The 12500-nt window shown below is 34.1% G+C and overlaps 3 protein-coding genes across 6 annotated transcripts in view; 1 reads left to right on the forward strand and 2 right to left on the reverse strand.

Annotated features, from left to right (window-relative positions):
• The window catches only part of LOC137656975 (uncharacterized), a 70658-nt gene extending 60041 nt beyond the window's left edge, over positions 1–10617 (forward strand). For all 3 annotated transcript variants that reach the window (XM_068391326.1, XM_068391324.1, XM_068391325.1), the window contains 2 exons: positions 6854–6969; positions 8926–10617. In XM_068391326.1, the coding sequence (XP_068247427.1) occupies positions 6854–6969; positions 8926–9109 (300 nt within the window). In that variant the 3' untranslated portion in view covers positions 9110–10617. The remainder of the gene's footprint in view (positions 1–6853; positions 6970–8925) is intronic.
• The window catches only part of LOC137657622 (NADH dehydrogenase [ubiquinone] 1 alpha subcomplex assembly factor 3), a 346628-nt gene that overhangs the window by 207012 nt on the left and 127116 nt on the right, over positions 1–12500 (reverse strand). The window lies entirely within an intron of this gene.
• LOC137657619 (beta-1,4-glucuronyltransferase 1-like) overlaps positions 11862–12500 on the reverse strand; it is a 39932-nt gene continuing 39293 nt past the window's right edge. For both annotated transcript variants that reach the window (XM_068391990.1, XM_068391989.1), the window contains one exon: positions 11862–12500. This exon is cut by the window's right edge and continues 1362 nt beyond it. The gene's annotated coding sequence lies outside the window, so the exon portion shown is untranslated.

Raw genomic sequence — 12500 nt, forward strand, 5'->3', positions numbered from 1 at the left:
ATATGTATGTATGTATATATATGTACAGTATGGCATAGAATAAGTTCAGTACCTTGACACGTACGATACAAACTGACGCAAATTACATTTTATCCAAAGACGACCTATAGAAAGAAAACACATACATACAAACACAACGAACACACACACACAATTGTCAAAGGAGAATATATATATATATATATATATATATATATATATATATATATATATATATATATATATATATATGACGAAAATGTCACGTCCTCCATTCCAGTTAGAACAGTATCGTGTCTTGTGGTTGCTTCAGTGTTAAGAAGCTGTGTTTTTTAGTGTTCCTCTCTATATGTGCACTCTTATAAAGACTGAAGGGAAAATGACGATTTAACAAAATTTATTATGATGAACGTTTGACAATGGTAATAATCATATTAGTAGCAAACTAAGTTTCCTGAGTAAAATAAAGTAGCACAATATCTTGCTTTATATTCACTTTCTCTCTGAGTACCTTTATCTTAATACCTTTTTCAACGGTATTCTGTAAGTATATATAATAAGTAAATTGCATAATGCTGTTCTTACAAGGTTCTCATTAATAGTTAGCCATCTCGAAAGAAGGGAATGTTTTTTTTTTTTTTTTTTTTCCGGTCGGCGATGATAATATCAATACAAACTTTCGTTCATGCATCGTTAAGTTGGTTTGGAAGGGTTGTATCCGTCTAGGCCTCCTCACTTTAAAAAATAAATGGAAAGCAATTTTACACCATCGTAGCAAATCAGTTCGTGTAGCTTTGAGATACTTTGTGGAGGCCTGGTGGTAGCGTCCTTGCCAGGTGATTGCCAGACTGGGGGTTCGAGCTAGCTCAAACTCGTTAGTTCCTTTGGTCGCTGCAACCTCACCATCCTTGTGAGCTAAGGATGGTGTGCTTGGGCAAGCCTATAGGTCTACCAGCTGAGTCATCAGCAGCCATTGCCTGGCCCTGCCTTGTCCTAGCTTGGGTGTAGAGAGGTCTTGGGTGCTGATTGGTCAGTCTCTAGAGCATTGTCCTGCTTGATGGGGCATTGTGACTGTCCCTTGCCTCTGCCATTCATAAGGGGCCTTTAAACCTTTAAAATGTTTTCACTAAACTATTACAACATTTCTCCTTGATTTAGAAATCATGACTGTTTCTGTACTATATTCTTGTGATTATCATTTGCCTGGGGAAAGTCTTTAGCACTCCTCTGGTATACTGGAAGCTGGAAGACACATTGCCCTACTATCTATAGTCAATTTCTTTTAATGAGGCGCATTTGCACCAACTCGCAGTGGTGCCCTTTTAGCTCGGAAAAGTTTCCTGCTCTCTGATTGGTTAGAATTATCTTGTCTAACCAATCAGCGATCAGGAAACTTTTCCGAGCTAAAAGGGCACCGCTGCGAGTCGGTGCAAATCTGCCACGCTAAAAAAATTGACTATAGTTGACATGTTTTTATGTTATTCATATTGTCGATGTGGAAATATACGATACAAATACTCTTTTCCTGTAGGGTGGTAATGTCGTCACTGCACCTTCCACGGTGTACTGTAGGCATTTTACAGTATCCTCTCGGTACCTGCCTTCACCTACCTTTTAGCTCTCTACTTTACATTTACCATCTTACTCACTTTCTTTCTTCTCTTTCACTGTCCAACCTCATTTAAATTATATATCATAGTACATCTTCACATTTTCATCCGAATTTATTTTATAACTAGTGTACGCGACCCGTAAAAAATGACGGCTATATATATATATATATATATATATATATATATATATATATATGCATACATGCATACACACGTGCACATACACAGATTCAACCCTTCCCACCCCCCTCCCCCTTTCCTAACTACAACACGGCACTTTCGGTAATTTGTGAGAGATTGTGGTTCCCGATTGTACCTCTCGGGGTAACCCCCTCGCTCTCCTAACCGAGAGACGGAGAGAAACCTAAACGTCATACGTCTGGCAGTACCCCTGAGTATGATAGGAAAGATATATATATATGTATATATATATATATATATATATATATATATATATATATATGTATACATATATATATGTATACATATATATATATACATATATATATATATATAAATATATATATATATATGCATATACATATGTATATATATATTTATATATATACATATATATATATATATATATATATATATATATATATGTGTGTGTGTGTGTGTGTGTATATGTATACAGACACACACACACACACACGCATATATATATATATATATATATATATATATGTGTGTGTGAGTGTGTGTGTGCGTGTGTGTGTGTTTATAAATATAACCAGACTCGTTACTCTGTATAATACAGTATAGTGGAGTTGGTCCTAGTACAGTACTATCTTATCAAATTGTCCGTTTAATCATATCATTAAAGATGCCAAGCTTCATTCTCATCAAGTAGGTCATCTGGAAAAGCAAATATGGTCCAGTAAAAAAAGAAAAAAAAAAGAAAAAAAAGAAGAAAAAGAAAACAGGTGGATGGTGTGGGAGGGGGGCAGTGATAATCCAGGTTGTCCGAGACCTGGACTAACACTTAAAAAAAAAAAAAAACTCGTTCCTAAGACTTGGACTGTTACAGCCAGCAGTTTTTGTTATAGTTTTTTTTTTTCCTCCCTTATGTCGATGCCCTCAACTTTCTTTTTCTGAATTGTTGGATCGCTTTATGCCTGCCTATAGGAAGTAGAGATTATCTGTTATTTAACATTTCATATATATATTTATTATACTGTAAATTTGTATATATAAATCTCTCTCTCTCTCTCTCTCTCTCTCTCTCTCTCTCTCTCTCTCTCTCTCTCTCTCATATACTGCAGATATATATATATATATATATATATATATATATTTATATATATTTATTTATTTATGTACACACACACATACATACATATATATATATATATATATATATATATATATATATATATATATATATATATTCAAATAAGACATATATATTTTTGATACATTAATGTCTGGATTATCTTAACGACCTCGGGATCAGAGCCCCAGGCGAAATCACACAAAGACAAGAGCTTGGCTCCGGCCGGGAATCGAACCCTGGTCGGCAAGCTTGTATAGACAGTGACTAAGCCACTTGGCCACGAAGAAAAAAATTTGCAAAATTTATCATATATATATATATATATATATATATATATATATATATATATATATACATATGTGTGTGTAATATGATATAATTTATTACCAACACTCAATTGATCAGGTAACCCACAAATTCCTCTTAATAACGAATTACCTATGCCTCGGGATCATAGACCTAAGCGGAATTAACTTTATGACAACAGCTCCTAGTCGGCCAAGGATTTGGACCTAGACAGAGTTAAAACGGGTGACATACATAGGCCTGCTCTCTCTCTCTCTCTCTCTCTCTCTCTCTCTCTCTCTCTCTCTCTCTCTCTCGCTTTATATGTATATATATATATATATATATATATATATATATATATATATAGTGTGTATGTATGTATGTGTGAGTGTGAAAGATTCAGATTGAAATATTTAATGAACTAGAAGCTTATATTCATTACTAATATCAAATACCATTATCACGAGTAAAATCTTTCAACCACGATTAAAGGCGAAAGAGAAACCAAAGCTACACAAAATCTAAGGCCCAGAAAAATAGGAAAGTCTGACCCCTTCCCCCCATCCCCCACAACAGACTCCTATTTTCAACACCTGCCGTTGGGCGTCGGCCTGACCGACTTCGTGAGAAAAGGATCTATTTATCATATTCATATTTATTACTGGGCATAAAAGCAGTGGGAGGGGGCGGGGTTTAGTTTGGGCCACTGGCACGCGACCCCTTAAGCCGTCTAAACATTTATGGAGTCTACTGTATTATTATTATTATTATTATTATTATTACTGTCCAAGCTACAACCCTAGTTGGAAAAGCAAGATGCTATAAGCCCAAGGGCTCCAATAGGGAAAAATAGCCCAGTGAGGAAAGGAAATAAGGAAATGAATAAATGACGAAAACAAATCAACAATAAATCATTCTACAAACAGTAACAACGTCACAACAAATATGCCATAAATAAACTATGAAAATACTTATGTCAGCCTGTTGGACATAAAAAAAACATTTGCTGCAACTTTGAACTTTTGAAGTTCTACCAGTTCAACTACCCGATAAGGAAGATCATTTCACAACTTGGGCACAGCTGGAATAAAACCTCTAGAACTACACGTTTAACTCAATACTACACAGTATTCTAGAAGTTTTATTCCAGCTGTTACCAAGTTGTGGAACGATCTTCCTAATCTGGTAGTTGAAGCAGTAGAAGTTCAAAAGTTCAAAGTTAGAGGAACTGTTTTTATGTTGACCAGGCTGACATGAGTCTTTATAGTTTATATATGAAATATCTGGTTTTGACGTTGTTATTGTTTTTAGAATGATTTATTGTTAATTTGCTCTCATCATTTATTTATTTCCTTATTTCCTTTCCTCACTGGGCTTTTTTCCCTATTGGAGCCCTTGGGTTTATGGCATCTTCCTTTTCCAACTAGGGTTGTAGGTTGGCTAATAATAATAATAATAATAATAATAATAATACTGTTGCTAGATGATGGTTATCCTGCGCAAAAATTGCAACTCGTCTTGTTAAATGTAAAGATAAATCGATGATGTGTAAACATCTTCTGGTGTTTTTATTTGTTTATTTGTTCATTTATTATCTTAATATTTCTTTTTTGTTTTTGTTTTATCATTTGAGTTATATATTCATTTCGTCTCCTTTTAAAATGTTCTAGGCAATATAGTTTTGCTAAAGAAATATGTCTGGCTATATATATATATATATATATATATATATATATATATATATATATATATATATATATATATATGTATATATATGTGTATATATATAAATATATATATATATATATATATATATATATATATATATATATATATATGTATATATATATATATAAATATATATATATATATATATATATATATATATATATATATATATATATGTATGTATGTATATCATACACACACATATATATGTGTGTATTTATGTATATATATATATATATGTATATATATATATATATATATATATATATATATGTGTGTGTGTGTGTGTGTGTGTGCGTGTGTGTGTATATACACACACGGACACATATATATGTACACACACATATATATATGTATATATATATATATGTGTATATATATATATATATATATATATATATATATATACAGTCACACTGACGGGGAAGGGGAATGGTCATACCCTGGTGAGAGGTGGTACCCCGAGAGGTACACTCGGAAACAACACTCTCCCACAAATTACCGATCCACCGGGTTGTAGTTATGAAAGGGGGAAGGGTTAAATGAGTGTATGTGTGCACATATCTATCTAAATATTTAACCGTCATTTTGACGGGTCGCGTAGTAGTAATATTGATGAAGGTAGTAAAATTCACCCTGGATGATATTGATTACTGCATGTTCCGTTAGCAGCATTGCCCGTAAATGCATTATCAAAGAATCCGTAATGAATGTAGAGAACGTCAGAACCATTGCCATTAATGGCCCTGATCACGTTGTACTGTATTAACTGGTGGATGAACTGCAAGGTATGGTAAGCACACTCAGCTCACAATCTGAGGGACCCGTGTTTGATTCTCGGACTGATATAGGAGAGGGGAATTGGTATGTTTCTCAAAATTCAAGTATGTCTCCTTTGATTTAATCAGTTAGGTTTGTACTTAGCTGATGGTCGAATGTAGTAGGCTGCTGCTAGGGTGGTTAAAGAAAGAGAGACAGGAAGAGGTCAATGCCTTATGTGAGTGAACATTGGCTATAGTCAATTCTTTTTAGTGAGGCAGATTTGCACCGACTCGCAGAGGTTCCCTTTTAGTTCGGAAAAAATTTCCTGATCGCTGATTGGTTGAACAAGATAATCATAACCAATCAGATCGCAGGAAACTTTTCCGAGCTAAAAGGGCACCCATGCGAGTTGGTGCAAATGCGTCTCATTAAAAAAAAAAATTGAGTATAGTCAAAATACATACCATTCCTCATCGGATATTTAGACTCGCTTTTCCTTGTGATAAGAAATAAATTTTCCAGTATGCAGTGTTGTCAAATGGTTCAAAATTAACGTAATTCTTCTATTTAATAATTAGTAATTAAGGATGGAGACCTTCGTATCCTTATCTTGTAAATTACTACAGAAAAGATTTAACTTATCATTGTAAATAATTCACCTGTCAGGTAGACGTTACTTTACAATCTTGATATGTAAACACTGCACTGATTTCTTGTTTAGCCATCGTTTGATTGCTCTTGTGTGACGTCACATTTATTTACAAGTGCGATGCCTGTAGCGCCACCTATACGAGCCACCTTAAGCGGTCTGTTTAGACTATAGAGTACTTGAAAAATAATCTACAGTTCAGACTGGTAGGAAAGCAAATCTGACACATGCTGAATAAATTTTTACCTTGTGTTTTAATGAGATACTGTAAACAGTTCTCTCTCTCTCTCTCTCTCTCTCTCTCTCTCTCTCTCTCTCTCTCTCTCTCTCTCTCTCTCTCTCTCTCATATTGCAACACCTTTATTTACCTGCTTTGTCGATTCGTTGTACTAGAAAAATAACTATCCAATGTCTTTCAAAACTAATGTTTTATTAACTCATATTCCAATTTATTTCTAGATACATTTCTAACGCAAAATCCTAAGCCTTTCTAAATATATATATCAACTTGAATTATAGTACATCTCTAAATTATTTATTTTCTTTCCTAACTTTCAGGCGGAGCTATCAACATACTTCCTGGATTGTCCTCTGCAGTTTGTATGCGACGTGGATGCCTGGGCCAGCAGAGATCATGACTTCTTTGCCGAACGTCTCATTGCCTCTTGGTTCAGGTGAGTAAGAAAAAAAAAGAAAGAATACATAGTTAATATACACAGCTAAAAAAGAACCGTGATTTTAATCGGAAATCCATCATAAAAGTATACGGTTCTCATCCGTATTTCAGTAAAATACAGGCTTCCGTAATTTGTACCCTACTTTGTTATTATCTTTTACGGGTTGGTGACCGTAATATCACGCCTTTACGCCAATATATCCGTTTCTAAAACGGCAAATGCCTGGAAACATTACTCCAGGATTTTTACGGTTTTTTTTTCTTTTTCTTATTAAATGCAAATATTCAACAGAGTAGTTATTTAACCCAAGATGAATGACGAATATGTCTCCAGAAGCAATAATGATGTTGATTATGCCCCGTATCTTTGATTTTTTGAAATGAGACTTGGCTTGGCAGAAACAAAAATAATTCTTTCTTAATGCCGAATGTGTCATCCTGAGAAATAAGTAGTTTTGGGTTTGATTATGCCTAGTACCTTTGATTTAAATAAAAAAGAAAAAAATGTTCGTTTGAGGCAAGATTTTTCTTTTTTTAAATCTTAATTCAAAAGACATTCGGTTGCTTCTCTCGCTAATAAGTTGCAGTGTATTGTTATTCTGCGTTCAATCTATATAAACATTATTACCCTTTTTGAAAACAAAATAATAGCTCGAGTAATTGCATTACACTTTCACACTTGTGATTAATATAACAGTCGTCTGTAGCAGATGCATTCCAGTTTTGTAGAATATATATATTTCATTCTTTATGATGTACTGCATTTTTTTAAAGATGTATTATACAGCTTTGCATTTTTTTTTAGACTACACAAACATTTTTCACGTGAACCACTAATCTAGAAATAGCAAATAATCTGCAAGAATTTTATTATCATTCTTTATTCAAATTAATATGATGCAAGAGCACAATTATTTGAAAATTATATTTCTTGGCAATACACTTTCCAGTGGTTTCTCATACAACTTGTAATCTTCTTTTCCAACTTTGTCCCTACATTAAGGGGTGGGTTGCCTGATGCGCCCTCTCCAATGGCTTCTATTAAAGGCATTTTCTTCCACCAAACCTCTTCTCTCCATATCATCCTTCACCTTTGGTGATTAATTAAAGTGTCTTTTTCTCTCCCTCAGATATCCCTACATTAAGGGGTCGGTTGCTTGATGCGTCATCTCAAATGCCTTCTATCAAAATCATATTCTTCCCCCAAACCTCTTCTCTCCATATCATCCTTCACCTTAGCTGATTGATAAAGTGTCTTCTTCTTTTCTCCCTCAGTTATCCCTACATTAAGGGGTCGGTTGCTTGATGCGTCATCTCCAATGCCTTCTATCAAAGTCATATTCTTTCCCCAAACCTCGTAGCTCCATATCATCCTTCACCCTAGCTGATTGATCAAAGTGTCTTCTTCTTTCCCTCCGATATCACTACATTAAGGGGTCGGTTGCCTGATATACCCTCTCCAATGCCTTCTCTCAAAGGCGTCCTCTTCTGCCAAACCTTTTCTCTCCATAGCATCCTTCACCTTTGGTGATTGATTAAAGTGTCTTTTTCTCTCCCTCAGTTATCCCTACATTAAGGGGTCGGTTGCTTGATGTGTCATCTCCAATGCCTTCTATCAAAGTCATATTCTTCCCCCAAAACTCTTCTCTCCATATCATCCTTCACCTTAGCTGATTGATCGAAGTGTCTTCTTGTTCTTTCCCTCTGTTATCCCTCTTAAGGGGTCGGTTGCCTGATGCACCCTCTCCAACTCCTTCTATCAAAGGCATCCTCTTCCATCAAACTTCTCTCCATATCATCCTTCACCTTACCTCGCCATCTAATTCTCTCCCTCCCTCTCGATCTTCTCCCCTTAACAGGTTCCTCCTAGGCACATGCCCCATCCATCTCACACCACTTGTAATAACGCTTTTTAAAACATCTCAATGTACTAAAAAACAATTTATTTTTGCAGAAACCCGAACTACACGTGGCACCACGAGAAAGCTGGCATTTTCGGAGGCAGAGGAACCTGCCGGGAAATGTACCCGTGTCCCTTCGACGTCCAGGAAGTCGTCGGCATCAGGATTCCTGGTTCCCAGAGGATATCCTCTGACACTAACGAAATCAGTGTCGACGATTCCTACTCGTTCTTCTAGAGGGAGGAATTTAGACATTCCGATGAAAATAGTTACCTCGTTAGATTATATTGGGCTAGAAAGCCTGCAGGTATTAATGTAATCTCGGTTACTTTAATGTAATGGAAGATGATTGAGCATCCTTAAGACGGGGGTCTCGTTGTAATGTCTTAGTTTAATGTGTGAATGTTCATCGTGGAAACTGTTGAACGGACGCATGTGGAACGTTGTTGATTAATGGGGCATTATGATAAGGAAATCTGGGAAAATCAAGACATTTCATATTATTTCGGTTTGTATTTCAATGTGTAAATTTGAGAATATTTCACGATTCACCTAGTTTCTTTCACGAGTAGTTTGGTGATTTATTTGTTATGAGTATATCTTACTGTTGTTTCGGCCTTCTGAAGCCTCCATTTCTTCAGAATGGCTCTGAAATTGGCATTAAGACATGCTATTGTCTATAGCTGAAAACTGTGTTATGACTTATAGTTATTAGAATTCCATTAAGAATTTTTATTATGGTATGTTTTTGTATGAGAACGAAACCAAAAGAAACACGAGCAAATCAAGTATGTAATTCTGAAAATACTTTTCTAATTGTGAGGGTTTAGTGGTAATAGTTCCCTCTAGCTTGAGAGCCTTGGTCTATACACATGACAGGAATCCTTGTATAGATTTTCTTTTTTTCGTAATATTACGAAGAAAAACAGGTGTTGGCATAGCAATTGCACGCTTTTTTTTTCTTACAGCAACGTTCCTTACGTTCGTCCTCGTATTAGCTCATATTTTTCCTTGTGTGTAACACATATAATCTACGGGAATCAGACTCTACCTTTAGCTATCAGGAGTTCTAAAATACGAAGATGCAAAGCATTATACTTGTGACTTGATTAATTGTAAGGACGATATTATTGCAAAACTGTTTATTTAACGAAGAATGAACAATGGTTTGAAAAAAAAAAATTACTAAGTGGGATTTTCACTTAATATCCACACCTTCACCATACCGTAAACAAAACTGTTTGTTCGTAGATAAGTTTGTTATTTCTGGTTATATCGAGACTACTGTACACTCTCATTAATGACTCATTGCCAAAGTAACCAAGTGATAGTGAAGTAATCTTTATCGGCAAAACGAGGAACCTTCATGATGTGTTTCGTGTGTTTTAAGAATTGGGGCATTTATTCTTCTTTTCCGTTATCATATCCTCAAACATTATTGCATTTCATATCTAATTGATAGACTGCTGTGATTTGAGTACGCTATTGCGGGCACAACAGTGTACTTCAAGTTCATCTCAGTACCGACATGGGAAAGATGTGCCTCTTAACTCAGGAACATGTAAGATGTACAGTCATATTTCACATACCGCCGGCACTCGCTAGTAATTACTTTCAGAGTACTTTTGAGTTTAGTTCATGCAAATCTATTAAGAATCCGAGAGGTTAAGTGTTTATTGCATTACCGATGTATTTCACACACACACGCACACACACACACATATACAGTATGTATATATATATATATATATATATATATATATATATATATATATATATATATATATATATATATATGTATGTATGTATATATATACATGTATATACAATATATACACACACACATATATATATATATATATATATATGCATAGATATATACAAGCAATCATGCATACTAAATACATCTAATTCCTAGTGGCTCTTAAAGTGTATGTGTGTGTGTGTTTGTGTGCGTATACAATATTTACGATAAGGAAACAACACAGATTATTTTGCAACATTTCATTACCATTCATACTGCATAAAGCTACTGAACTTGATCATCATTTTAATTACATATCAACTGCCAATGACATTACTATTTCATACTACTTAATCAACTATTTTGTGAATTAAGACTTAAATAATAATATTTAAACAGTTCAGTATCATTTCAATATATTAGTTATTTTTATTTTTTTTTCTGTTAGAATTGAAATAAAATTATAATATACTTCTTAATTGAGGTTAGAGCTAGATAAGAGGATCTCTTTACTTGTCGGCATTAAATACATTATCCTTTTCATGTCTATGGGTATTTATGTAACTTCTACAAGTCTGTTCTTTATGCTGTAATCATTTCAAAGACTCTTTTGCATTTCATGCCTATGTAATTTTTGATGATATTCATTTCCCCGTGTCCCGTTTATTGATGTACTTAGCCCTTTTTATTTATAAATTAGAACAGAAAATGGTGTTTTAATTTTTACCTTATGATGTTTTGGAGTAGAAGCTATTTTACATTACTGCACTGTTGAAAAAAACCCGTAATTTTAATGGGAGTTTCTCCGTAAAAATATACGGTTCTCAGCCGTATTTCAGTAAATACAGGCGACCGTAATTTTACCTTACTGTTATTATCTTTCACGGGTAGGTGACCATAATATCACTCCTTAATGTGAATATATCCGTTTTTAAAACGGTAAATACCTGGCAACATTTATTCCAGGATTTTTACAGTTTTTTTTTTTTTACGGCAAATTTTTAACAGTGTAGGTTAAATAGGTCATAATTTATCTTTATGTTTGTTTTCTTTTGGTTGTTATATAGCATATAATATTTCACATTGCAAATGGAGGGAACCATAAATAAATTTTACAGGGTTTTGAAGGAATAGGTCACACAAAAACAGTCTCATTTGAGTTATCAAAAGTGAAACATCATACAAATCTGCAATATTTATTTAGAAAATTTACATAGTTTTATTATTCCAATGTCTCAGTAAAGATTACCCTTTGTGATATAATCTGAATGGCCATGTTTGGTATCTTATCAATAACGTAGGACAAAATACTGATTAATTATGCTACTTTTTGTTATGATTTCTTATCAGGCAACAAATAAAATATTGGTTATTCATATAACGAAACTGGTAATCTATGATTATAGATATAACATAAGTGACAAGAAATCTTGCCAGGGAACCTTTACTTAGCAATGAAACAAAATGACCACATTTTCTTTTATTAATACGCTTATGGACGAGTGTCCATTTACAATGATATTTTACTTTATTTGCATGTGGAGTATACCAATTTGTTTGTATCTTGATACACGTTAGAAACTGTTCTGGCACAAGTAAACGAACTACTACCTTAGATAAACAGAAATAAATAAAGTTGTTCCTGATAAAGACAGGAAATGTCCAATAATTCACTCCTACTCACAGAGTAGACTATAGGGAGAGGAAGACACTGTCTATGACATTCAAATGAATTGAAATTTCAGTGTTTAAGCATGTTTATATACCACATTATTGTGATATCCATCTTTGAACAAGGGACCAGTCGGTGTGTAGACATCATGGCTTATTTGACTCGCAAAATATCTATTGATAACTTTATTCTTTATCCCGCACTGTTAAAAA

The sequence above is a fragment of the Palaemon carinicauda genome, chromosome 18 (genome assembly GCF_036898095.1).
Source record: "Palaemon carinicauda isolate YSFRI2023 chromosome 18, ASM3689809v2, whole genome shotgun sequence".
Lineage (NCBI taxonomy): Eukaryota > Metazoa > Arthropoda > Malacostraca > Decapoda > Palaemonidae > Palaemon > Palaemon carinicauda.